Source organism: Gymnoscopelus microlampas (genome assembly GCF_963454915.1).
Source record: "Gymnoscopelus microlampas genome assembly, chromosome: 2".
NCBI classification, from domain to species: Eukaryota; Metazoa; Chordata; class Actinopteri; order Myctophiformes; family Myctophidae; genus Gymnoscopelus; species Gymnoscopelus microlampas.
Window position 1 is genome coordinate 29,779,697 of NC_139939.1, and position 27,873 is coordinate 29,807,569.

At 41.0% G+C, this 27,873-nt stretch overlaps 3 protein-coding genes across 7 annotated transcripts; all 3 read right to left on the reverse strand.

Annotated features, from left to right (window-relative positions):
* Window positions 1-2,311: 2,311 nt before the first annotated feature.
* On the reverse strand, window positions 2,312-8,514 carry LOC311057991 (uncharacterized protein). Of its 2 annotated transcripts, XR_014602020.1 has the most exons (5): window positions 8,205-8,514; window positions 6,360-6,478; window positions 6,138-6,237; window positions 4,655-6,004; window positions 2,312-4,586 (listed from the first exon to the last, which is right to left on the reverse strand). XR_014602020.1 is itself a non-coding variant. In XM_084075230.1 (4 exons), exons 1-4 carry the CDS (start codon window positions 8,389-8,391, stop codon window positions 5,322-5,324), a joined length of 1,089 nt encoding a protein of 362 aa, XP_083931356.1. In that variant the 5' UTR covers window positions 8,392-8,514; the 3' UTR covers window positions 2,312-5,321. The 2 variants fall into 2 exon arrangements, 1 of the variants encoding a protein (XP_083931356.1); XM_084075230.1 differs by having other exon boundaries at window positions 2,312-6,004.
* A 1,613-nt stretch (window positions 8,515-10,127) lies between these two features.
* Window positions 10,128-21,336, reverse strand: unc93b1 (unc-93 homolog B1, TLR signaling regulator). 4 transcript variants are annotated; one of them, XR_014599975.1, is made up of 14 exons: window positions 21,139-21,336; window positions 19,569-19,664; window positions 19,084-19,225; window positions 18,702-18,855; window positions 17,678-17,839; window positions 16,157-16,286; window positions 14,841-14,934; window positions 13,986-14,110; window positions 13,359-13,541; window positions 12,919-13,192; window positions 12,376-12,494; window positions 11,983-12,105; window positions 11,097-11,498; window positions 10,128-11,065 (listed from the first exon to the last, which is right to left on the reverse strand). XR_014599975.1 is itself a non-coding variant. In XM_084046740.1 (13 exons), the coding sequence occupies exons 1-13, from the start codon at window positions 21,172-21,174 to the stop codon at window positions 11,199-11,201; spliced, it is 1,938 nt and encodes a 645-aa protein (XP_083902866.1). In that variant the 5' UTR covers window positions 21,175-21,336; the 3' UTR covers window positions 10,128-11,198. The 4 variants fall into 4 exon arrangements, 1 of the variants encoding a protein (XP_083902866.1); XR_014599976.1 differs by having other exon boundaries at window positions 10,128-10,937; window positions 11,019-11,498; XR_014599977.1 differs by having other exon boundaries at window positions 10,128-10,742; window positions 10,774-11,498.
* A 599-nt stretch (window positions 21,337-21,935) lies between these two features.
* timm10 (translocase of inner mitochondrial membrane 10 homolog (yeast)) lies at window positions 21,936-24,444 on the reverse strand. The gene is made up of 2 exons (XM_084080042.1): window positions 24,231-24,444; window positions 21,936-23,283 (listed from the first exon to the last, which is right to left on the reverse strand). The coding sequence occupies exons 1-2, from the start codon at window positions 24,299-24,301 to the stop codon at window positions 23,088-23,090; spliced, it is 267 nt and encodes an 88-aa protein (XP_083936168.1). The 5' UTR covers window positions 24,302-24,444; the 3' UTR covers window positions 21,936-23,087.
* Window positions 24,445-27,873: the final 3,429 nt, after the last annotated feature.

A 27,873-nucleotide genomic window follows, 5' to 3' on the forward strand; every position in this document is an offset into this window, starting at 1 on the left:
TATGGGAGTGAAAGGTTCTTAATGTGACCCAATACAACAGCACTACAACACACCACTGGTTTAAAATTAAGTGTATTTATTAATCAAGCAGTACTTAACAGAGATCTCTGGGCTCACTATAGCTTTCCTTATCAGCAACAAATTGCATCAAGGTCACTTCACAAAGTCTGAGCCCTCCTATCTGTCTTAGTCGACGACTTGTCTGCGTTCAAGTGGTTAGTTAATGTAAAAAAAACGAAATCCTATCACACAAAGATTTGGCGGACCCCCTATAGTAGCTCTGAGGACCCCCTAGGGGTCCCGGACCCCCTGTTGAAGACCCCTGCTCTATATATTGTCCAGCAACCTTTATGATAAAGGCGAAAAAAGATCCCGTGGGAGCCAGATTGCTCAGATGCCAAGGTTTCTGTGCTGGGACTCGATCCCATGATCTTGTGGTCAAGAGCTCTTCCGACTGAGCTATGGATAGAGCAGCCGCATTTTAAGCAGAAGTCACACTTTCAATTGCCACCCTCACCAGGGTCAAAAACTTTATATTTTGTTTAAGACTTACAGTAGGCTGCCTTGCCCCACTGGAATACAGTGACTGATATGAATTAATAATATACTGGACCATACGTAAAATGAAGAATACCTTGTGATGTCAGTGACATTTTATTACAAATGAAAATAAAAATAAGAAACCGTGCCGTAACAATACGTTTTCGTGGACAATATAAATATTAATATATTATCTGTCGGGCGGAAACCTCATTGAGTTAAACTCTTGTTATCTTGATTGATCATAATATGTCTAGTGTCCTAAACCTGCTTTAAATGTCAAATTAATATAGGTATCATATTGGCCTAAATTCAGTCATGTACTCTATTCTGCTATTTCTCTGACTATGCAAGGTCAAACTAGCTACAGGCTTTCAGTGACTATCTGTTGTTTTGAGAACACTATATCTCGGTGTTCTTCTCCAATGCATAACCCTTCTCGCAGTGTCACGAAGTCACCAGTGACCGGTCAGAGCCGAGGTCAACGTGTTGTTTGAGACATGTGGACGCTGTTTGTCCAAAGATAAACTGTCACACCATCATCATCATCTTCATCATCTACCATCATCATCTTCATCTGACGACGACGTAATCATCACTCTCCACCAATGGCAGGATTACACCTCCGACGGCTGGACGCTCGATGTATCTTCAATGATGTCATATGTTTATGTTTACGGATGCTGTTAAAATCCAGTGCTTTCTCTGTTTAACGGGAGAGAGACGACGACCGATGATGCGTTAACACCTGTTGATACTGTAACCTTCCATTCTCTCTCTGTCTGAATACAAGATATTTCACTACATCCAATGGCTGCCTGTGTTCTGAGTCTGATTTTTCTTTGTCGCCTTTTATGAAAGTTACCGGTACTTTGTGTGGGTGATAAGGGAAAAAACAGATCCATCACTCATTATGGCCAAAACTGTTACTTTTCAGCATGAACATTCTAAAATAGCAAAAACAGCATCGACAAAAAAAATAAGACTCGCGCATCATAATTTGGCAAGACACACCATCTCTGGTTTACTTCCCGTATCTGCATAGTCTCACGTCTCGCGTAGCTATCTGCGTGAAGTGGGCGGACGCCAACCTGCTTCCGGTCTCCTAAAAAGGCCACTTCACGCAGATAGCGACGCGAGACTATGCAGATACGGGAAGTAAACCGGAGATGGTGTGTCTTGCCGATTTTTGTTGTGCGAGTCTTGTTTTTTTTTTCAGGACTTTAAAAAAGCGTTAAGCATTGGTTCTCAAAGTGGGACCCCCAGGGGCCCTTGGGGGGTGGGGGGGGGGTTCCAGGGGGTCCCCAGCAAATTGTTATTGTTAAATATGCCTCTTTTATTGCTATTTTTTACTTTTTAATGGATCCTATGTAAGTACAGCCTGATAAAATTGTCAAACTCCCAAAATCCACCAGCATACTGGAAATTACATCTACTCTGTTCAAAAAAATCCTGGGGAACAAGCCCCCCCCCCCCCCCCCCCCGGGGAAAAAATCTTGTGTTATCGGACGGTCTGAGGTTGGCGGAGTCGAACCTTTGCCCCGCGGCTTTTCCGTACTATAAATCCTTATTCGAATATTTTGAGAAACTGGATTTCTGATTTCATGAGCTGTATGCTGTAATCATCAAGATTAAAACTAAAAAGGTTTGAAATATTTCACTTTATGCACAATGAATCACAACAAAGTTTTCAAATTGTATTACAGGAGAAAAAAAATCCACGATATTAAAATTGTTTGAGATGCACGGTGCACCTGTATCACTGCAAAACTAAATTCAAACTCAACCCAACTTTATTGTCACATCACAGGTTTAAAAAGTGGGTTAAAATCTTTGCTGTACAAGCTCAATCAGTTGCAGTTTCAAGAAAGGTAGAAAGCGGTAGAGAAAGAAACAGAAATACGCGTATGTACAGTATATTTGAGGTTATGCATATGTAGTGATACTGTAAAATTTCAGTACATGTAATGGGGGACAATAAAATACCCAATAGTGTGGGCCAATAATATGCCAATAAACTATTAAAATGAAAAACATCTTCTAAAAATGATTTTTTTTTAAAGAACAAATGTTTTACATAGAATATTTAATTACAAAAAAACATTTTAACAGTACTGTGTACATCCATGACAACATGTTATGTCATGGTTTATTCAACCAACATTGGCCAATTTCACATTCCCATTGCTAGTCCAATCTAAATTGAGAGAGAAACCAAAGAAACAAAAATGTGACTGTTTACAATACCAATGCAATACCAGTTGTACAAAATGTTCTCTTTTTTGTGCTTAAAAAGGAGTAGTTAACCCCCCAAATTACTAATATTTTCTATCAATTACACACCCCATGAAGCCTTGAATTCATGGAGACTTGTTTTGTTGCATTATTAAGCCAATAATTTGATGACCGGCGGAGTAGGATACTCTGACCAAAGACCCAGTCATCAAATTATTGTCTCAGGAATGCGACAAAAACAAAAAAATCTCCATGAATTCAAGGCTTCCTGGGGTGTGTAATTGATAGAAAATAAGTCAATTTTTGGGTGAACTACTCCTTAAAGATTGCACATTCTGTTACAGCATTCACACAGATTGAATTACATGGAATCCTACATTTTAAAAAATCCTACATTTTAAAAGTTCCCATCAAAGGAAAACAACTTGCTGAGACCAATAACACAAATGTGTGTAGTACATCATGCTTGTTTGAAAAACATTTCCCCCGTTGAGGGATGAAGCCATTTTGGCTTTCTATCAACTGGACATATCAACAGCTAAATAAAATCAACATTCAGCCATGAGAGGAGGTGGGTTGCTTGCTGTAAATGTAATAATTGTACATTTTAATCAGATTATGGTAAATGGCAGATGTATTCTGAAATAGAACTTGTTGACCAGGGAAACACATTTGCATGAGTAACTTGCATTAAAAATATAGACAACCTTAAAGTGGCTGTAATAATGTAGTTAGGTTAAAAAGAGTCAGAATATATATGAACTCGATATACTGTATGCACACAAGTGTGCGGACACAGTGTCCATTGATTTTAGGTTATACAGGGTTCCCACTCAAAACTCATTTTCAGTCTCCATAACATTTCAGTGACAAAGGTCACTGAAATATTTACCGTTTCAAAAAATGTACTTTGCTTTCATACGCGCACACACGCACGCACGCACACACACACACACACACACACACACACACACACACACACACACACACACACACACACACACACACACACACACACACACACACACACACACACACACTCATGGAAATGCAGACATTCAAACCAATTTAACAAGGTGCTGAATACATCTAATCGTTCTGTCCAAACACACTGGCAGCTTGACATAAATGCTTAATATTAGTTCTACTATGTCAGCTGAACCAGCCTATTGAACTACCAAACCACTGTCTGTAACTTTACAGAGAAAAAATGGCACCAGAATAGTTCCAAAACTACGTACATCCATGTGTTGGTGCTTTACCTTGATGGCAACATTACAGCTCGACAAATCTGACCACTCAATCAGATGAACATCTTCTCCTGCCTACAGTATGACTATAGATATCTTATGTGTTGTGTGGCACCTGTGCATACAGTATTGTAACCCCTTTCTAACTTTACACATTCAGGACATGGGTCCTTTCTTAGCTGGTGTAGTGGTCAAGATTGGCATCAACCAACCAGTTAGATAAACATGCTTGCTGACCTTCAGGGCTCTATCTCGGAGCATCTTATCCAATCATATTAATGTGGTACAATATTATCTGGTTTTGGTCAGAGAATTGCATGACTACAGCCCTGTGTGTCTGATGCACTTCTCAAGCAATACACAGTCTGCATCTGCCTCAGCATACAGTTACATTATAGCTATTTGTAATGTTGTCAGTACACATAAATCACTCCTTGGCTCATATTCTTGTAAAATGCGACACAAAAATCTTATGTAACTATAGTAACTGTCACTGACTAATGAATTAAATACATTTAAATGTTTTTTTTTCTTTTTTCAAAGAACACGTTCACAAGCCACCTTTCTCAATCATAAAAAAAATAACCAATTTAGGAACAAAAGCTGATCTTGGATCACAGTTTTCCAACACCAAGTCATTGCAAAACTGACACTAGATCAGACGGCTCCCAGACAGAGAAGACTATGCATGTAGCAATGGTAGACGGATGTGTTACACTAGCTGTGTGGACGATACCAGATTAACAGACATTTTGCGAATAGCAATGTTCAGAAAAGGAGAAAAATATCCCCTTACTTTTTTCTTTTTCCCCCCGTTACATTGGAGCTTATTCATCAATACCTATGACAGAATCCTTTTCAGTCAGATTCCATGATGTATGGCAACCCCTGAACTCACAAAAAACGACATTTCAAAAATAGCTGATCTACAAGGGCACAACACATTGCGTTGCAACACATTGTAAGTGTGCATGACAAAGGCTGGATAGCTGAAACGTTTGTCCTTTGTAGCCTAAAGACACAGAGAAGAAATAACAAAAAAACTCACTCTTGCCAATCTGAGGGCGACCCATCACTTTTGTAATATGATATTGGTCTAGGAGGATATCGCACCAGAGGAGTCAGAGCACGGTGTTAACAAAAAGTTGAGCTTGTAGATCTGCTATTTAAAAAAATGTAAAAGTTCCAATTATTATTATTTTCATGCCCAAATTGAGATGCCAGGGTTAAAGTCGTTAAGAGATGTAACAGGACATGGAAAGGAAAGCCTCTTAAGTGCAAGACTTATTTTCCTCTTTAACACAAGTGTGTCTTCATGTGCCTTTCAAGGTGGGACGTTCGGGAGAAGCGGCGGTAGCAGATGGGGCAGGTGAATGGCCGGAAGCCTGTATGCAGCAGCTTGTGGCGCAGCAGATGACTCCTTCGGATGAAGCTCTTCCCACACTGTTCACAGTGCTGTGTCCTCTCTCCCGTGTGTGTGACCGCGTGCCGTTTCAGCTCGCTTTGATAAGAGAAACCCTTGCCACAGAACTCACAAACAACCTTGCACGGTGCACCGAGACCATCGTCTCTTCTTGTTTGGTGGCCAAAGGGACCAGGGAGGCCATCCTCTGAGGCGTGTCTCCTCAGCAAAGACAGGTCAGGGATGTCGCACGCTCCATAGTCTGGGTACATTTGGCTCATAGCACCTGGGTGGAGCTGGAACGGCAGATGTGCAGATGGATCCTGATCTAGGGATGGAGGTTCAAGGTCTATACTTTCTGGCTCGCTCTTGATGAGCATGCCCACGTCACCAAGCTGGTCTAGACAAGCAGCGATGTTGAGCTGCTGCTGTGCTTCCATGGGCTGTTGGTTATCTGTATGGTGCTCTTTGCTCCCCTCCGGAGGCGGAACGTGGAACTGCCACTCTGCTGGGGAGCCCATGTTCAGCTCAGCTGGGTGCTGTTGCTGTGATACGAGAGGAGAGGAACAGGATTGTGCTGCAGAAAGAGAGATTACAGTGATCAGGATCATGGCTATTATGACCATAGTATTATGATGATTGTCAGTGATGCGAATTACTGGATAACAAGCTCATTTTTTTGGGAAATGGCTCTTCCTCTCCTTTCATACCTTTCCTCGCTGATTCGTCTCCGGAAGTCGCCTCGCCACGGAGTCGCTCATTTTTGATGGTTCCCACTTCAGTTTTATAGTCTGACGATGTGAAACTTACCTGTGGCACACAAACAAGTGCATTGAGCATGCACAATTTAGAGAAAAATCTTCATTATGCTCATAGGTAACACATCATTTTGATATTCATAACATAAACATGTCATAAATAACAGTACATACATCCTCTTCTGGCTCCTCTTCAGTTTGCGTTGCTGCTACTGCCTTATTGCGCCACCCAGCAGGGGTGCAACGACCTGCACTGCTTTGTGTCAAAACTGGTAGCCCTGCTGCGTTGTTTCCTACAATAGAATGACAGGAGTCTTTTTATAAGCCAACCCACAAGTTACCCCTCTGCCATGATTACAACCACAGAGTTCCAATGGCATATGAAATGATAGTTTAACGGTTTAACCAATGATAAAATATTCATAGTTAACATTTAAATTCAACATTCAGGGTTGAAATTAAAACAGGTATCATCATAGAAACAAACGTGAAATGATCTTACGCTATATCATAACCACAGAACCATTCGAATGGCTCTGTGGTTATGGAGGATACGCAAAGATCTTTGCATATCCTGCAGAACACAGTAAGGTAAAACAGCATTGGTAATATGAGGAATTGGCATGATGTTGGCTGACTTCAGGCGTTAAAATAGACTTTAATCTCTAACGGTCTGGGCAGATGACAGGTACTGAACTCTGTCCTGGCTATTGACTGTCCCATGGTCCAAATAGCCATGCTTGTTTGTTTCTTTGATTGATCTCTCTTCCCCCTTGCCCCCTCCCCCTTATTCTTCCCTTTCTTTTTTTTTCTATGGAAATTGGAAATAACAAAAACAATAGAACTTGCACAAAAACGAATTTCACCCACTTTTTTACTTCTGCAAACCTGTGATGTGACAATAAAGCTGATTCTGATTCATGCACAGTGAGAGCCATTCATCAGTGTAAATTCAGACATATTAGCTCAAACTGCAGTGCCCTTACATTGGACTTAACATTGAAGTTCTCTACAGCTGTCCACACATCTCACAGAGAAGACAAAATCAGACTAGGATTAAGATACCTCTGTCGTTGTGGATCTGTATCTTATCTACATCAGTGGTTCTAAAAGTGGAGTCCGGGGGGATCCCCATAGATCCTTGAGGGGATTCCCAGCTAAATTAGTTTAATTTAGCATCAAAAACCGTTTAACCACTTTAAAGCTATATACTGTACATCGGTACATATATCTACAAGCTCACACAATGCGTCAATAGTTGTGAGCTAGCCTTGGATCAAAACTATCATTGATGTATTATTTTGATCGAGTCTGACTTTTGCTTTTATAAATACGAAAGCAAAAGTCAGACTCAGAATTAGTCAGAACTTATTGAGAGGATAGCAGCCCTTTGAGATGCAGCATCTCATTTTAGAGGGGGTCATTTTAGAGGACCCCCTCTAAACTAAGATGCTGCATCTCAAGGTACACATAAGTAAAACATTACATTCATTACAAATACACAATATATTGTACACGTACAGATACAGTTAGCTTGCTCACCCTCTCCCACCCCTCAAGTCATTTTAAACAAAGAAATGGAGAATACAGTGCATAACCTGAACCAAAGTCAGAAATGCACCTAAGTACAAGCAATATTAAAAGCATGAGCAGGTTGTTTGGAGATGTGAATACAAGGAAGGCAGATTGTTCAGCAAACATGGACACCTCAGTACAAATCTACATAGGGGAGTTATATAATACATTATCTGAGGCTTGAGATTAGACATCGATAAAAAACACATCTATGAAAGTCTTGATCCAATATTTGTTCATAATAATCACAGCACACAAAAACACACACACACACACACACACACACACACACACACACACACACACACACACACACACACACACACACACAGTCAACATGACCATCATCACACAATGTACGTGTGCTTTGCATTTGCTGCCTGCTCTAATGGCTTGTCGGTACAGTGTTTATTATTAATATGAGTATTTATTATTATTATTTACCAGTGTTCCTCTGCGGTTCCTCGTTGGCAGGTTGGTGTACAGAATGATGTCTGTTCTTTAACTGATCCTTCAGGATGACAGCAGCACAATAATCACTGACCAGTCTGTTGATGTCCGTCACCGCGGAGATGACCAGCTTCTCCATGATGGAGGACAGCTGGGAGTGGAAGATCAGTGTTTCTGACATGGTGGCAATACGAATGAGCCGGGAAAGAAACGACGGAATACCAGAAAACTAAACGACAATAGAAAGTAATTGTTTAGCTCAGGGTTAAAACTAACACGATGAGGCCTGTAAGATAAACACTGTCTGCCAGCCTGGAAATGGCTGCTTCTTCTGAGGAGTTTTGTGGCGAACAACCTTAGACGTGCATTTCCGCCACCACATGGCTGGAGTGTGTTGGTGCAGGAAAGAAAGAAAGAAAGATTTGGTATAAAACTCCCAAAATTCACCAGAACACAGGACATTACATCTACTATGTTTAAAATGTCCATGTCCCATCTCAAAATATTTTGTTCCAGGGACCTCCAGAAGCAAAGATTTGAGTTAAAAATCTTCGCTTTAAAAATATATTCTAAGATTTGCACACATTTTCCCCAAAATAGCAGATCTACAAGCTCATAGCGCGGCACGAAGTGATGCGCTATGAGCTTGTATATGAGCTATATACTGTATATTTCATTGGCGCTTATTGGACCCCTTGAACCATCAGCTATCTTGCTGTGAGCTTTAACATAATCTAAAGCAGTGGTTCTCAATCTTTTCAAACCGTGACCCCCCAAAATAATCATATTTGAACTGGGGACCCCCGGCCTGATAAGCACTTGGAATATAAAGTTGAGGCATTCAATTTAGTTTGACTCGGTTCCACAGATAAATATTGTGAAAGTAGCCGACTTACAAGCTCACAATGACTCACCTTGGGAGGCGTTGTGTGAGCTTGTAGATCTACGGTTTTCACAATGTTTGCCTCTTTCTTATATTATTTGACAATTTGGCCAACGCTTGACCGGTTTTTATAGTATAGTTTGTTGATTACTTTTGATGCAGCAATGGTCTTTTTGGTATTAAAAAGGTCTTAAATAGAGCACAGAAGTCCTGACGTCACGTCACTCGTTCATCCCCTGGGTCGTAGAAGTAATTTCTCTATGGAGAATAACATTGGGTCATCTTAGAATCGTCTCATATAAGAATTGTGGTCCAAAAATAAACAAACTGTCTCGCCGATATTGTCAGGGAGGCGGCTCTGTATCGTTTACGATCAGTCAGTCACTCATATTTGATACAGTCCGTTTCTGGGGAAAATTTAACTAATTCAGTGGAAGTAACATTAGCGTTTTCTCACCGTCAGTTGATGCTTCGTATCCATAAGAGTCAAACCGCCAGGATAATTTGTTTATTTTTGGAACACAGTTCTTATTTGACGCGATATTAAACACATCTATGGGAATTCAGAATGGGGGGAAAAAAAACGCGACCCAGATAGGATGTGTAAATTACGTCAGACTTCGGTGCTCTATAGTCACTTCATGAGGGGACCCCCCTAGGGGTCCAGACCCACACATTGATAACCACTGGTCTAAAGCAGTGGTTCCCAACTTCTGCAGTTAGTCTGAACCACAGCCATACGCCCATAACCAAAGCTGACCTGATCGTGGCCTGATGGATTCATAAACAAAATGTCGATCAGCACCACATGTACTGTATGCCCCGACATCAATTTAAGAATCTTTGTGCATTTTGGTAATAAATGCAGACTTTGAGATAAATAAATAAAAAAGTTAATCTTGATACAACTATGATTTCTGTAAAAAGTATAACAGATATTTTAGCAAATAAAGATATGACACCACAACTCTCTTAAAGGTCTATTCATTAAGCCGTACCTGCAAAATGGCAATCAAAAACAAATCATCACAACATATTAAACGAAAATAAATGTTTAATTGTTTTGAGATGCATCAATCTCATTTCTCCCTCTCTTGTGCAGGAGTTCTTAAAAAAATACAATTATCTTGCATAATAGAAAATATATTTCCTCAATCAATTTGTAGCAAAACAAACAAGCAGATACATCCAGAATTATTGGCATCCTTTTGTAATGATAAACCAAAGACAATCAAAACAATGCATGATTAATAAGCAATATACTTAATTATTTCCACTGTGTGATGACAGTTAAGATTGTCAGAAGTGCTGCATATAACAAAACAATTATTTTTTATTTTATCGCAGCTTCATTTAATTAAAAAAAGACCACGTTTTCCCTTGTTGTTTGGTACATTTCCATGGCTTTCATTGTGTTTTCTGACAATTTTTTTGTCAAGGGTATACAGGCCATAATGTGGTATTCTGAGCTCAACATCAAATATTGATTTCTTCCTGATTTCTTCCCTCCCCCTTCATCCCACTCAGTGGTGGAAAGTAACTAAGTACATCTACTCAAGTACTGTACTTAAGTACAATTTGGGGGTATTTTTTACTTTACTGGAGTATTTCCAATTTTCAATACTTTTACACTACTTACTCAAGTAAATCTCAGAGGCAAATATACAGTAACTAATATACTTTTATTCCAGTACAATTATTTGAAAACTTAGTTACTTGTTACTTTGTAGAAATGAATTATTATTACAAACCTCTTCAGCCCTATTTAAACTTTGTATATTTGAAAATAGCAGATCTACAAGCTCACAACGCATAGCGATGCGACACGCTGTGAGCTTGTAGATCTACTATTTTCAAAACATTTTACTACATTTTATACATAGGATACCTTGTGAAACGGGACATTCTGCAATGAGTACTTTTACCTTTGGTACCTTAAGTATATTTTGATGGCAATACTTTTGTGCTTTTACTCAAGTACATTTTGATTACCGGACTTTTACTTGTAACAGAGTGTTTCTACAGTGCAGTATTGATACTTTTACTTAAGTAATAAAATGTAGTACTTTCTCCACCACTGATCCCACTCCTCCATTTGTCCTCCATTACTTATCTTCTCCTCTTCCCTCCTCTCTTTCGCCCTCCCTCACCTCATGCCTGTGGGCATCCCTCCGTCTCCGATGATGACCCCTGGCCCCGCCCCTTCTGGCTCTGGGTGAATCAGAAGCCTGGGACCCTTCATCTTGGTCCGAATCCTCCCCGTTCGCTGCATCTCTCTCTTCATATCGCTTTCTTCTCCTTCCTCCTTCATCCTCCCTATCCTCTTCATCCTCATCCTCATCCTCACTGTCTTCAGAGTCGGACTCGTCAGAGTTTTCCTCTTCCAGGTAGCGGTAACCTTTAACCTGTGGAAACAAATAACCCGGGCTGTCACGATGGTTAAAACGTTACATGGCGATTCATTGTCACACAAATAATTGTGATTAACGAAATTATTGTGGTTTTGGAATTGAACATTGCAACATATGAATAAAAATAACATTTCTGTTTGGCTTTTAGGCTTTGTAAACCAAAATTGAGCAGGACATATAACTTAAATATACAAAGAAATGAAGAAAAAAAGAAAGAAAAGAAAACAGTGGAAATTGCCGACCTACAAGTAAAGTGTGTACAACTTTATATTTTCGCATAAAAAGACGATGACCAGAAAAGTCCCTTCTTTTATTTTTTTTAGCACATGAGCAGGACAAAATAGGTTACAAGATTAAACAGAAAAGAGAAGTCTGCACAACAGCTTGCTCCTCCACCATGTTTACTGTGCAAAACACAAATACAAATCTGTTTCCACCAAAAGTTTCGTCTTCGCTGTTTGAGACTGTGATTAGCTACCTTGTGGCGTGGGCGAGGGATACGAGGCAGTCTGAAACGCACATTCCCGGCTAGGCGACGTTCCATCACCCAATAGCAGTAAATGGCCAGCAGCAGAGTGACCAATAGGATGGAGAGTTTTGCCTAAGGAGGTGGGGCAAGTGCAAAGAGCAATGACACCTATATTCTCAGACACATTGTAAACACACACAACATATCTATTTCTCAAATTGTGCTATGCTTGTGGGGACATGTGGCCCTCACAAGTATAGTAATACAAGTGTACAAGTGTACACACACACACACGCACATGCGCACACGCACACACACACGCACACGCACACGCACACACACACACACACACACACACACACACACACACACACACACACACACACACACACACACACGCACCCTCATAGGCATTCCGGACCACAGGTAGACTATGAAGATGGCGATGGCCTGCCACCAGTGGTAGATGGTGTAGACGAAGTCCAGGCGCTCCTTATCCTCATACAGCATACCTAACAAGACTAAACAGCACATGTACAGGTGTTTAGATAAAGTATACACTGTGTATGTGTTGTGTGTGCGTGTGCGTGTGACTGCGTGTGCGTGTGTGAGTGAGATAAAACAGTGGTTCTCAAACTTTTCAGGCCGCAACCCCCAAAATAATCATATTTGAACTGGGGTCCCCCCACCCTGACAAGCACTTGGAATTGTAGTAGTTGAGGCATTACATTTAGCTTGACTAAATATTGCCAATTGGCCAATTGGCCAATGTTTGACCAGTTTTTATAGAATGGTTTGTTGATTACTTTTGATGCAGTAATGGTCTTTTTTCATTTATTTCTTCTTTCATTTTGGTAATTAAAAAGGTCTTAAAAGTCCTTAAATTGCCACTTCACTGTCATGTCCCGACCCACAGGTTGAGAACCACTGTGATAAAGTACTTACTACTGAGGCCAGTCTTGTTTAGGGCCGAGCCGAGCCCCCAAAGCACGGAGATCACCAGGAGAGGCGCCAGGAGTGTCGGTGTGCGCGGGCTTGGAGACCACCACAGCAGTACCACCAACAGCACCAGGTGCACGGCGGCACCCCCCAGCAGACATGTCCAACGTGGCAGACGCAGCAGGGAGAGGGACAGGGAGGAGAAGAGAGAGGAGGACAGGCCATACACTAGAATCAAGAGCCACAGCTTCTCCAGGCCCAATGCACACACACCATAGGACTGAGAGAAACACAGAGGGGAGGAGAGAGAAACTTTAACTCAACATTTTAACTTCAATCAGAGCTGCTATTGCTATTTTTGTTTTTTTGTTTTTTCTCTCTTTCTGGTTTAAACAACACAAAATGGAACATGGAACTTTCTAAGAAGGTCAATGATAGGTTCATACCAGGGAGAGTCCAGTCACAGCAAAGATCATTTCAAAGCCACTGTAGACAAAGAATGGGCAGAGCAAGCGCAGACGGTAGTCTCTCAGATGTTTAAAGGGCAGCTGGAAGATGTTTCCCCAGCCAATGCTGCGCAGGTCTATCTCTTCTGTTGGCCGGTAAGCAGCGCCACACAAGAACAGAAACTATGGACAGAGAGCAACAACAAAACAACTCACCACAACGTAGCACAATGACCCCGATCATCACAATCACAGCTAACTTTGAGTTAAATTATCCCTGTAATGTAATCTTTCTACTATCAACCAGCATTTCTTCTATACTCACTGTGTAAATGTTTGCTTTCATTTAGCCCAATATCCTACCAAAGCACAAAACATAGCACAATTGTTTCTAAAAAAAAATGTTGCACGTTGTGAAACTGGGAACAGAACAAAACCATACAGAATTCAAATAGAACAGAACTGTGTCTCTAACTGAAAAGAACTCATCAGTTATGTTCGGTGAGTGACACGGTCACACTAACAAAGTATAAATTAGCCATTAGCAGTACATAACGTTACAGACAACACTTCACAAGACAACGCTCAGCACCACATTGTACAACAGAGACTGACCATGTCACTTACAATGATCATAGACAGGTAGGCAAAGCCCATGAGGATGCTCTCCACCTTGATGAGCAGCATGGAGCGTGGCAGTTTGGTCAGCACAGTGCAGTTAAAGCCTGGGATCACTCCACTGACCGTAGCACCTAACAGGGAAGAGATTTAGTAAAGAGACAAAGATCCATCTATGTTTAGATTCAGAGCTCAGAGACAGGAAGCCGAGGGTAGAGAGATTGGGGAACAACATGAAACAAAAGGTCACTGGCCGGAATCGAACCTTTGATTGTACAATCATGTGTTTCACACATTGTCAATTAATCCACGGTCTGGGGTTTTAAGATATTTTTGTCGGTGGTGTTTACAGCACTGGGAACTTCTCTTTACAGGGCTGGCTTAATTGTCTTGTTTTATACAATAGAAATGACATTGAGATTGTATTTAGTGCTGTGCTTCAGTAGCACCTTTTCTTCGGAAAGAGAAGGGCAGTCCCAGAACTTTTCCTCAGAACCAGTGCACCTCCAGATGTCCTGACTTGTTGAACTATAGGTCGGGAAGCCTTTCCAAACTGGGAGATTTTCGCTTTAGGAATCCTTATCCACTACTGAACACTGCTAGGTACAGAACTGTAGTGTATCCTTCTATGACATCTTTACATGTGAAATGGGTTTACTTAATCTGTAGGACCTGATGGAGCAAACAGAGGGGGAACCTTACCTTACACTGCAGGAAACTGGTTAGAGGGTACACACAAGTACACACAAAAACACTCAGAAAACATTCTTTAGAGATCCTTCCTCTATTTAGTTTTGGTGTTTCCCCCTCAGTTCTATTCCTTCAGTCCCCACTAGGTGTCACTGAATGGGTGAGTGTCCTTACCACAGCTCTTCACCTGAGACAGTGTGTGATTGTAGTCATGCAGGTAATCCTGGAGGAAGAGACGCATGGGGAACTCCGCAAAAACAAAACTCAGCTGAATGCGGAAAAAGAGAGCAGAGATCATTCTCATGACATTTAATGTATTTATTTTTAGATACAACAGTGGCGAGTGAAAGGGAAGCAAAGGCGAAGACGAGAGAATGAGGTGTGACACAGGTGCTCAGCCAGGAATCGGCCTAGACACGTTGATTATTTCAGAATCAGAATTATTTTAAAATTGACTGATTGAAGGTATCTTGGTGAGTTTGGTGCATTACAGTGAATAACGTAAAAGAAATAAAAAAATAACTTTACACATTAACTTCTCAAACATCTAAGATAATCATAAAGATAGAAAACTATGTTGGTGTGCTTAGTGGCTAAACTAGCAGGGTAAGATCAGCCATGTTGTTATACACTACACTTATAGACCATACAATCCTCTTACGGGCCAATTGGTTGTACACTGAGTTAAATTAACACTGAGGATTTGACTGTATTGACTGTAGTGCAGTGGTTCTCAACCTTTTCTGGATAAGGAACCACTTGTCTGACCACTTAACACGGCAGCCGTGCATTTTCTCAGCATATGTTCTGGCTTGGATCAATGGAACTAACGTAGTATACTTTAGTTACCTACTCATCAGTATTACAATGAAAACTATTTTTTAAAGGTTTTAAAGAAAAAATACCATGCCAGTTTGTTTTTCATTATTAACCCATTAAGGCCTGAGGTTCCGATTCTGCAAAATGTCTTCTAAATCCTAACTGGTTTTGAAAAAACTCATGTTGCTATGTCAGTGTTTCTCTAACTTTTTCATGTTAAGGACCCCAAAATGTACATGTATTTGGCCGCGGACCCCCATCTCAAAATATTTTGTTCCAGGGACCCCCAGAAGCAAAGATTTCAGTTACAAAGATTCGCTTTAAAAAGGATATATTCAAAGATTTGCAAAAAAAATCTTGATTTTTCTCGATTTTTTGGGGAATAATGCTTTTTAGCTAAAATCTTAAAATGACACAGATGCGTTCCAGGTCTTAATCGGTTAAAAAATAATACATTTTAATGTTATATTATCCTTAAAAACTTAGCGTTTTGGCAATTTTTTGGGGGCCTACTTGCAGTATCTTTACGGTCCACAGGTTGAGAATCACTGCTGTAGTGGATATACTGTATATCCCATTGTGTTTACATCTGCAGTATATAAACAACAGAACCCAACAGAACCTAGGGTTAGGGTATGATGCTAAAGATGACTGGTTCAGCCATTACTCACGTTGAAGATGATGTAGAAAACGGACTGGAATATGATGACGTAGCTGTGACACGCCCCTCTAGGCAGCTTCTTCTGCTCCTGAACTTGCTCGTCCTTGTAGTTGACAAACTCATAGTATTGTTGTGCCATCCTTTTGTGTGTTATTTGCATATGTGTTCAAGAAAGAGAGACATCAGAACAGAGTTAGAGACAAGGAGAAAGGGAGAGAGAGAGAGAGAGAGAGAGAGAGAGAGAGAGAGAGAGAGAGCGAGAGAGAGCGAGAGAGAGAGAGATAGTGCAAATAATGTGTAGATCCAGCCATACCTCTACACAATAAAAAGAATGGTGTCATTTGGTTCTGAAAAAACGGATGTGCCTCTGTCACTGGCCCAAATCCATCTTAACCATGTAAACCCTGTATACTTTGATGGGGGGTCCTCCAGGGTATATTAGTATTTCCTTTTACATCAATTCCCTATGCCAAAAATAGCCAATCTATAAGCTCACAACGCATTAAAACACGACAGCTAGTAGCTCTGGTCTTTTCACTGTTTTTGAACCTTTCTGAAACTATAAAATACGCCTTAAGTGGTTAATGCTTAATAAGGCATTGATAACACTTTACGTACAGCTGTGTAACCACTATGGTGTCCCTCTGAGCGGCTGATGAGGCTTTCTTGAAGCTCAGCTGTATACGAAAATAAAAGGTGTAAAGCAGTTTGTGAGGCAAGCTTACTGTGTCTGATGACAGCTGCTTCCACCTAGTAAACCTGATAAATGAACACACCCATCACTGCTGCACTCATTTCATCTGTATAAAATCATATTCCTGGGCATTTCTGTGCCGGTATGTGAGTGGGCAAGGGCAGAGTGGTGGAATGCAAACCCTGGTTAGGGTGAGGAATGGATAGGATAATAATACATGTTACAGTTGTACAGCAGCTGTATCATTGCAATTACAGCTTCTTACAGCACCTGCTCAATGCAGTTATCCATTCAATCCAACTCCATATACCAATCCACTACTAGAAAGCTATTTGCAAAGACACTAGAACAATGTACCCATCATTGGTAGGCCTGCTATTAAGAGGAACACCTGTGTGAGAATCTAGGTGAAATACTCATGTGGACAGAACACATAATATGTGTTCTGTCCACATGAGTATTTCATTATTGGCATTGGCATTATTTCTAATAATATTATTATTAGAAATAATGCCAATACCAAAACTTATGTATGCTATGTCTTGGCTTAACGTTGGCCCAGAACCTACAGACGAGATGGTTTGACAGAATAACAAGCGCTACAGAAACAGACAAATAAGCTGCACATTCCCACAAACCAATGGAATAATCACTGATTAATAAAATGCCAACATGCAAGTGATTCTTTCTTGAAAACCTTTCAAACACACACACACACACACACACACACACACACACACATTTGTTAATTAATTGTTTACATGCAATTAATGATAGGTAGGATGATCAAAATGTGTACAGAGCTCTACGATTAAAGGCATTTCTCTCTCTCCTCACCTTGTGATATAGTGCCCCAAAGAGGCCCAGAGAGGCACAATGGCTACACCAATAGCGACAGCCGATGGAACAAGGGTGTAGTACCTCTCCCAGTAATTGGTAGATACAAAAAGTGCGTAGATTCCAGAAGCCAAGAACATCATCCACTTAGTACCTAAGAATCTGAGATACAGAGAGAGAGAGAGAGACAGAGAGAGAGAGAGAGAGAGAGAGAGAGAGAGAGAGAGAGAGAGAGGTGTCAGGGACAGAAGGGCTTGATGAGAGGACCAAGAGTAAAGCAAGACTTCTTGTGGTACATCGTCACTGTCAGGTAGAAACCTTGTATGTCCAAAACTGTCACTTTTCAGGAAATAGAAAAAATAACCTGTGTTCCAATCAAGCCCCCAGAACTACAGTAGAACAGTGAAGCGGCCAAGCCTGATGGTCAAATCTGAGAATGCACTTAAAATGCTACTGCGCGTGCATCCCCCGTTTGTGCGCATGCTCACGACGCGTCACAACCCATGGAACCAATGGAATGGATTCATATTGGTTCCATGGAACCAATATTTCTTACTTCCGGGTGCTTCAAAACGCCACTGAGCACTTTAATAGAAATGAATAGCTGGGGGCGAAGCAATCCACCCTCTAGATATATTATAAGTTTAACTCTATGGTTCCAATGCATCCAATGTTGTTAATGCTTTTCATTTATTCAATATTTATGAAAGCAACAGACACACTTAACCACTTTTACTTTCACTAAAACAAAAAGCAAAATAGCAAAAATGGCCGATCTGTACTCTCACAACACGTCACATACATTGTGGCGCGTTGTGAGCTTGTAGATCGTCTATTTTCGTTACTTTTGCACAACACTATTGTACGACAAAGTATGGCATTAAATTATGAAAAATCTTTAATCCAATATGGAGATACAAGGTTTCTGCCCGACAGCAACGATATACTGTATGTGTGTGTGTGTGTGTGTGTGTGTGTGTGTGTGTGTGTGTGTGTGTGTGTGTGTGTGTGTGTGTGTGTCTACCTGATGAGTACAGGGGTGTACAGCAGGCCGATGATAGGTGTGACATTGATACCCATCATCATCTTCTGGTCAATGTCCTCCAGGCCCATGTTGCTGTACTTAACCTCTCTGTAGGTTATGTCATAGTGCAGGATCAGCTGCATCTGCAACAGGCCTGGCACACACACACACACACACACACACACACACACACACACACACACACACACACACACACACACACACACACACACACACACACACACACACACACATACAAATGAACATAAAAACAATGGTCAGTCTACCCGTCTGCATGTCCTTATCCTCAATCTACCCCTCTATTTCTCTCATTACACACAAACACATACACGCACGCACGCACAGACTTCATCCAACGCACCCATATATATGCTGTACACCATCATGCCTCCTACACTAGCTGCCAGAACGTTCTTGATGACTCCCAGCTTCTTCCGTCTGTAGTAACGCCTCTCCTCCTCCTCCTCATCATACTCTGCCTGGGGGCCCAGGAACTCTTCCATCTGACACACAGGTATGGATGAAGGAAAAAGAAGGCAGGAAAGGGGAGAAAAGACAATGAGGATTAGTTGATTTAGACGTTGCTGAGGCTAGAAGTGCAGAGTGCAGTATTACAGTGCAGTCTTCAAATGCAGTGATTCTCATGTTTCGTATGTATTTGGACACGAACCCCCATAACTGTGAGAGTGTACAAATGGGACCAAATGGACCTCATTAGGTTCCTAACTTCCTAACTATCAATAATTTAACTGGGGACCCACTGGAACACCCTCAAGGACCCCTGGGGGTCCCCGGACCTCACTTTGAGAACCACTGTTCTAATGCATATAAATGAGCAGCGCTTACCGGTTCCTGTACGTTCCCCTCTGGGTCGACGTTAATCAGTTGGGCGTCAGGGTGGTCCATCTCTTGGACTATCTCCTCCACATCACCTCCCTCCATCTGACAGCCAGTAGGAGAAGTACACTGAGTTCACTGACTTTAAAAAGGGAAGTATAATACCATATTATACCGTAGTGTGTGTGTGTGTGTGTGTGTGTGTGTGTGTGTGTGTGTGTGTGTGTGTGTGTGTGTGTGTGTGTGTGTGCGTGCTACACCTGACATTTATGCTTCCAATTGGAAGGGTGCCTAGTTATCCCGATGAACAGCCAAGACCTGTACATTACTGCTATTACATCATTGACTGTTATATAACAGTATTCATAGGTAACATCCTTACATACATTCCTGTGTGGGTAATTTAGGGCTCAAACCTCTACCAGGAGGACCTAATAGTGCTGACTTTTTGTGATTGTCTTTTAATGTCTCTTACTGTATAATCTTAATCCACTATTGGTATGGTTTAATTTGGGGGGAAATAATGATACAAATATACATTCTCTGAGCTCACTGAGACACTGCTGCTGCTTGGTGTGGTCTTTATAGACTGTATGAAACCTCCATAGCATGTCATGTTAAAATCTTTACTGCGTGGTATTACCATATGGCAAATGTTTATTTTCTGGTAATGAACTGGTGATGGGGGGGGGGGGGGGGGGGGGGGTCACTGTCACTCCTTCCTTCTTTATGTTTTACACAGGCACCATAGGTGAAAGCAAGCTCTCAAAGCCTAATTTTCAGTTGGCCTACATTGCATGAAAAGTACTGCTCGTACATCAATGACAATGATACAATCTGTGGTAAATAACGTTTAGAAATATATATATAAAAAAAGCTTAGATGATTTGACCATTAAATGGTCAAATGATCTAAGATTTTTTTTTCCACTCAATGAAAAAGTCATGATAAATTGTACAATAAATTATCAGGGTGTTTATTATGAAAACCTGTGTCAGTTAGGATTGTTTTTGGGTGTTTTTTTTTTTGTGAAAACAATATTATAGGCTAATGTAAATATATATGAAAAATAGGATAATAATCCACTAATATTGTTTAAATTTAATATAGGTAGCCTATTTGCGAGAAAGAAACTGATAAATATATGTACACAAACATTTGGTTATAGCCCATAATTGCGCAATGTTGTGATACAAATCTGTGATTTTTTTGCAATAAAAAAAGCTAATTAATCCCCCCTATCCCTCACTGCGTAAATAATATTAGATCATAACATTGAAGATAGGTGGGCGGTACATACTACTCTAAACTGGCATTGAGTGTCCTTTTGAACGTCAACTAGCTAGCAAGTATTGTCCGTGCAGCAGGGAGTGTGTGCTGTGAACCCTTTTCACAGCAGACGTGTTTACGAGTAAAACGAAACTTAAACGTCATCAGGTTAACTTCTATTACTTGATGTTATATTGTGCTAGTATCTCTGTACTGTCCATGCTGACAGTCACACAAATAAAACACAATTATTACCCTTCATCATCCGTTAATAATTAAAGCCAACTATAAGAAAACAACTTGGACTTACCATCTTCGCTGGTATGCGATGATCCTCCTGGATCATACAGAGGTGGAACTGGGTTTCTGGTCAAATGCTCACGTCTCATAAAACTACACGCTTCATGATCTTTTAGTACACTTCTCCTTTCTCATGTAAAAGTCAACCATAAATAAAACTGTGGAAATGAAACCTGTTCACTTCCCCAGAGAGCCAGGAGGCTCTGCTTCCCGACTTCACATGACACGCTGTATGTTCTTAAAGCTACAGAGACCATTTCATTTGTAATATTTCTAACTCAGTGGTTCTCTTAACTTTTTCATGTCAAGGTCCAAGGACCCCCAATTTTATATGTATTTGGCCGCAGACCCCCACCTGAAAATGTTTTTGCCAGGGATCCCCAATCAAGAATTGGGTTAAAATTTCAAAATTGTTCCAAGTTTTTTGAAAACGGCAGATCTATCTACAAGCTCACTACGAATTTTGAGCTTGTAGATAAAGCCAAAGTTTTGGGTTAAAGTGGTTCAACTGATTTTGATGCTATATTAATACCCATTAAAACCGGGAAAGCATCTTAGTCATTTTAGATTTTTGCATTGTCTATTTAATAATAGCAGATATGCAAACTCACAGTGAGTTTGTGCCACACTGCGAGCTTGTACATCTATTTTTGAAAAATCTTGAGAACAAAAAGTGTGAGAACTACTGATTTAAAAGGCATTTGTAGAATCGGCCTCAGGTCTTAATGGGTTAACTTACCTGAACCCCTCAAGGACCCCACTTTGAGAACCACTGTTCTAACTAGCCTTTTCCATTAAATAGCAAAATGACACAGATTAACGTTTATTATACACATTTTGTGCAGTTGTAACAATAACGCACAGTAAAGACGGTAGCGCATTAGTCCAAATAAACAATTCTGTTTATATGGCAACGTTGTAAGGACGATAAGGAAAACCAGTGCAATGTCACTCAAAAACATGGTCCACATATTTACTATGTATGATGCAGTCTATACAACCATAAAATATTTGATTGCACTTATGCTCAGGCCATCAAAACCAAAGCAAATGAATGACATACATTTTTAAACTGAATACATACATGTAAAATGTAAAACATAACCAAACTCAGACATACATTATCAAATTAGCACATAACTGACTGAAAGACTAAATTAAGTATAGTGTCTCTGGTATAAAAGAAATAGAAAGAGTTTTTGCTGAACAGTATTTCATTGTGTGTCCATGCTCAGCTTCACCCCTCCACTCAAGAGCTTTTTCGAAATAGTTTCTAGACGTGTTTTACCTGCTTGGGGAGGGGAGGAGGGGGGCAATACGATGGGTAGGCAAGGTTTTAAGACAATCCCAGAGAGGTGTTCGAATGTCTGTTGATATCTTTGAGCAGTGGCTCCCAACCCTGGACTCTCAGGTACAGGTGAATACAATTACAGAGAATTGTGAGAAAAGCAACTGTACCAGTCATCCCTGAGGACCAAGGTTGGTCAGTTTCACCACCCTCACCTAACCCTCCAAATGCATCACAACCTTCTCCAAGCATGTCCTCTGCTTCCATCATGGCAGCTACAACGGTTTCTCTCGCTCTCATCAGCATGAATATAACTTAAAAGATTTGTACCCCGGTGTCCACCCTTCTTTCATTTAGACCACTGTTACTCAACGTCGGGTTTAGGGAACACAAGGGGTCCAAATGGACGCTTATGGGTCAGTAACTCTTTTGGACCCCACTCTACATTGTAAAATCCTCAGGGTGTTTAATTACAATTCTGTAACTCTTGAGAGGGTACATATGGAACCAGGTGGAGCTAACTCTGGACAGAGTTACAAACCTGTAAGACCTGTAAGCGTCCATTTGGACCTCACGTTGAGAACCAGTGATTTAGACAATCCAGATGTTATTAACCCTTTCCATCACCCTCATCCCGACCCTCAAAATGACCCCTTCTTCTCCCTCAGACTCTAGCCACTGCCAACGGCTGCCTTCCTCATCATCTCCTCATCCTGGACGGACAGCTCGGTCAGTTTGCGTCCCAGCCTCTCGTGCAGGTCCAGGTACTTGGCCACACAGCGGTCCAGGCACACGGACTCGCCCTTTGACAGCTCTGCCTCCTTGTAATGCGGGGGAACACATTTCCGGTGGCACGCATTGGTCATCCTGGTATAGGGGACAATGGCAGTCAGTTTTAGAGGCACAAAATGCATGTAAAAACAAAGTCTACCGCACAGAGGTCATCAATATGTCTGTACACGGACAAATGTGTCCGTGGCAAAGACTTGTCCTTGTCCATGGCAAATGTTACATTTTGTTTTGACATATTATAATATTCCTATTTTGCTCATAAAACCAAATTACTGAATGTCAGTCTCCAGGTTTTCTTCAGAACATGTATGACACTGATTCACTATGGCACATAACTGACCCACATAACTCTGAGTGTACCAATGGAACCAAATGGACCCGTAGGGTCCATCAGTTCCATTTGGTTCTATTGGTACAGTCTCAGAGTTACAGACCACCTTCAAGGAACCCCAAAAGGTCCCTTGAACACTGTACTACACGGTATATTAGGACTAGCTCTTTGTGTTTCTGGAAATATTATTGTCTGCTCATTTGTATGTCTGTAGCACAAATATATTTTTTTACAAAAATGTCCACCGCAAGCCAGCTTGGTGATGACCCCTAGTACTAACATACATTTCTTGACTAGTCACTGATAGCATACTTAACAGAGCAAAATAGAGGCGAGGAGAGGTGGCCGTTTGTTACGTTGGTTATTAAAGAAGGGTTTTGTATAATATTCACACACATGCAATATGAATAAAGCCATTGACACTTTGACATGTAACGTTATTATGCAACATCTTGTCAGTCAATGAGGACCTGCTTTAGCCGGCTGCCACAACTAGCATGATGTGACAGATCAGTCTAAAAATGTCAGCTGTCTTTTCAATGGTCGATTCATTTAGAAACAAAAACATGCACAAGCATGAATTAGGGTCGGAATAGGCTATACTGCAGCCGGTGTGCATTATGCATGGAAGGGTATTATAGTCACCCGGTTATTAGCCAGCTTGCTACTTAGCATTTAAAGCCTTATTTACCTATTGTACATATCAGCCATCATCTCCACTTCTAACTCCGCCGCCAACTGCTGCGCTTTCATGGGATCCATGTCTTGCGTCCTGTCGGTACTGTGATGAAGACCCAACAACCACCTAGAACACGGGCCGGTCAGGAGGTTCTGCTAGAGAGTCCAACAGATCTGTCCCGTTTTCACTGTAACCTTCAAACCCTCCGTACACACGTGCGCCTTGTTTCACCCGGACAGAAGGAGAGCGCACACACTTCCGCTGACAATAAAGTTGTATTCATTCAAACCATAGGACAGGGGTCTTCAACGTTTTTCAGGCCAAGGAGTCAAGGACCCCCTAGCTGAGAGAGATGAAGCAGGGACCCTCGCTATATTGTATAAAATGAGTTGCAGATTAAACTTTTTTTTTTTTTTACTTGGTCTGCTCTTTTATCCATCTAAATCTCTTTGCCAAAAATAGTACTTTTGGCTGAAGTTCTCAGAAAAGGATGCTAGTGGTTAATGTAACAAATATATCTCACAAAGATTGGCGGCCCCCCTGTAGTAAACCCCCTAGGCCTAGGGGTCCCGGACCCCCTGTTGAAGATTCAAACAGCTGAGGGGGGAAAAAGCATCACTCGTCACTTTGAAAAAGCGGTACACTAATATTTATTAGTTGCGCTGTCAGTATTAGGAAAAAATAACACCAATGTTGGTATTCAAGTCAGATATTAATAAAAAAAAACTACATTTATTACAAATCCAGACATGTACAAAATACATTTAGTATAATGTATACAATGTTATTTTACAGTCAAAAGATATAAGTGCTTGTTTATCTGAAGCCTAATTTACTATGTATAACAACTCCTATACGCCAGATTGTTTGGATCATTGACATAATATTAAACTTCTCACACCATTGCCATATAGACACAGGCACAGCTAGGACGATTCAGTGAGCCAATATTCCCAGCTATGATGATGCTTGTCTCACACAGTATGAATCCAACTTTAGTCAGACTTGGTTTTCTCATTTCACTTTTTTTTTTAGAAATGGTAGCAAAAGTAAATATGAAGAGTAAATGCAGTCAACATGCACTTAAATGCTCTATACTTGACCGGGCTAACTTAACTCTGTACCTTGGTCTGCGTCCCCCCCCCCCCCCACACACACACACACACTAAATCTGTAGATTTATTTCCGGCGAATGATCCCCCCAGAATAATGATAGGGAAAGTTCAACACAAAGGTTCTAGTTCCTATGAGGGAATACAATGAAACAGTTCTGGACTTATCAGACAACTGGTTTAATACTGAGAATCAACAGAAATGAAAACAACAAAATAAAGGTATAAATAAAAAATAAAAAAACTTAACTGTTTATGCCGGATATTGATGTAGCCTACTGAAAAAAAAGAACGACAATATTTCACCGTTACAATTGGCATACTGATGAATGATGGCAGTACACAACCAAAAAAACAAAAAATCAGCAAGTAAATCTTCACAAAAGTGTAGTGGTTCAGATGAGCTTATTCTGCCACAACACCAATAACATCCACCTCAGTCAATTCGTCATCTGTCTCCTCTTCCTATGCAGACAGACAATGTCATGCCACAACTCTCTGGGCAAAAGGTCTGGGGAGTAAATGAAAAACTCCACGTCTACATACGTTTCATCTCAACCCCATGGTGACCCTGCTGAGCTGAGCGTAGAATTATGTGCCCTCTAAAGTGTATGAGGGTTTGTCTCACTGGCATCAGACAGTTTGTTTTCCCGAAGCATACGGATCAAGGAATCAATGCAGTCCTCTGTAGTGTCTGCAGGCTGTTCTGTGTCATACTCTCTATTAGTCCTGGTGGGCACTTCCAGAGCTACTGTAAGAGGGAAAGCAGGAAGTTAGATTAAGTTAGATGAAGCTCCTCATTTATCAGAATCTCAATCAACCTCTCAGTCTACTTTAAACCAACCTGGTGAGCAAGCATAAAGAGCTAAATGTGAAATAATGGGATTTGATTGCTTACATTACTGAATATAATTACTGGAATATTAGCTATACATGTAACTAAAAGCTGATAAAACAAAACATTTTAAACACAACTGATAACAACATTCAAACTAATTACCATAACAGATTGAAGAATTTCAGGATATGGTGATTTCATAATTAAACTTTTAACAGTTTAACTTTCCCATTTATATGAGCAGCATAACCTCAGAATATCTCAAGCAACTCACAATACTTCAATGTAAATTAATTTACCTTTATCAGGATCATCCTGCAGATTTCCCATTTCTCCTCCATTATCTGCCATCTTGGCCACCTTTAACAAATGAATGTCCTCTTCTTTTCTTCTTTCCTCTGCAGTGGCAAAACAAGGCAATGGATGGTTCTGGGAGGGCGATTCTGTTTGTTCAATTGCTTTCGCTTTCATTTTCTCATTATGCCTGTCCTCTTTTCCACAAAGCTGGTGATTCTCCATTTCATCTGGCATTACTTGGTGATTTCCTTCCGATGGTACATAATTTACCACTGCCTCCTTGGATTTAAACACACAAGTGTTGCTGGACTCCTCCCCTTCTTTTTCTGTCACAGTTTCACTCAATATCTTGGTTTTATTTTGGCTCTGGTGTCCCTGTTGCTTTTTCTCATGCATGTGCAGTGTGCTTTTGTCAGCCTCTTCTGAGCCACAATTCTTAGCTGTGATGATCCTGTGGGGATTCTGATCAAATGGAAAACCATGTATGGTATCAAGTTTTTTAACCTCACTTTTGCCTTGAATCTGAGCACCCTCTCTTTCCATTTCTGATTCCATGGTAAATTCCTCATAACTGCTGTCTGTTCCACAACTAACCTCTCCTTGACTTTCAACACCACCATTTGACTTTTTTGATTCCCTGGTCCTCCAGTGTCTGTGTTTTATAAGCTCTTGAAACTGTTTGAGAGTCACCATGGGTGGCCGTTTAGTTGTGATGACTTCAGCCCCTTCGGTGTGCTCTGGAGTCGAGTTCTGCTCCGGAGTCGAGTCCTCCACGTATATATTTGGCTTAAGCACGCTAGTTTCACCTGGACAGAATATCCTATTATGTTGCTGACTACAGGGCTCCTCACTGGGAAGGAGGGAAGGTCTGTCAATGATTTGGGCTGTAATGTCACACAAGGCCGAAGTGGGGACTGAAATCTGTGTGTTTGATTCCATACTCACTGGAATGCTTCCATTTTTATTCCTAATCCTCTTCCTGCACCTTCTATCCTGTTTGACCAGGCTTTCACATTTCTTCCTCGTCCTCCTTTTCTTTGGTTTGTCCTCCATTTCTCGTGACTCCTGGCTTACCTTCCTGTATGCTTGACTTTGGCGGACACTTTCCACATTGTGACTTGAATCAGAAGAGGGAGCAACACAGAACATATGCTCCTGCTTTGTCTTATTGGGTCTCCCACGTGTCCTCTTTGGGGCTATTAAGTCTACACTCTGGATTCTTCTGACCAGGGTGCTAGGACCCGAGTGTGTTTCTAGGCTGTTATCGCTTGTCGTTGGTTTGTCCTCCATCTCTCGTGACTCCTGGCTTACCTTCCTGTACGCTTGACTTTGGCGGACACTTTCCACATTGTGACTTGAATCAGAAGAGGGAGCAACACAGAACATATGCTCCTGTGTTATCTTACGG

What these genes read in the sequence shown, in the direction of transcription:
- timm10 (XM_084080042.1), bottom strand. Translation starts at nt 24,301, where the DNA reads ATGGATCCCATGAAAGCGCAGCAGTTGGCGGCGGAGTTAGAAGTGGAG. An exon ending in ATGGCTGATATGTACAATAG is followed by an intron (nt 23,284 to 24,230) that starts GTAAATAAGGCT and finishes CCCCTATACCAG; the next exon opens with GATGACCAATGCGTGCCACC.
- unc93b1 (XM_084046740.1), bottom strand. Translation starts at nt 21,174, where the DNA reads ATGATCCAGGAGGATCATCGCATACCAGCGAAGATG. An exon ending in GGTGTACAGCATATATATGG is followed by an intron (nt 18,856 to 19,083) that starts GTGCGTTGGATG and finishes TGTGTGTGCCAG; the next exon opens with GCCTGTTGCAGATGCAGCTG. An exon ending in CCTACCTGTCTATGATCATT is followed by an intron (nt 13,542 to 13,985) that starts GTAAGTGACATG and finishes CTCTGTCCATAG; the next exon opens with TTTCTGTTCTTGTGTGGCGC.
- LOC311057991 (XM_084075230.1), bottom strand. Translation starts at nt 8,391, where the DNA reads ATGTCAGAAACACTGATCTTCCACTCCCAGCTGTCCTCCATCATGGAG. An exon ending in GGAACCGCAGAGGAACACTG is followed by an intron (nt 6,479 to 8,204) that starts GTAAATAATAAT and finishes ATTCTATTGTAG; the next exon opens with GAAACAACGCAGCAGGGCTA. An exon ending in AGACGAATCAGCGAGGAAAG is followed by an intron (nt 6,005 to 6,137) that starts GTATGAAAGGAG and finishes CTCTTTCTGCAG; the next exon opens with CACAATCCTGTTCCTCTCCT.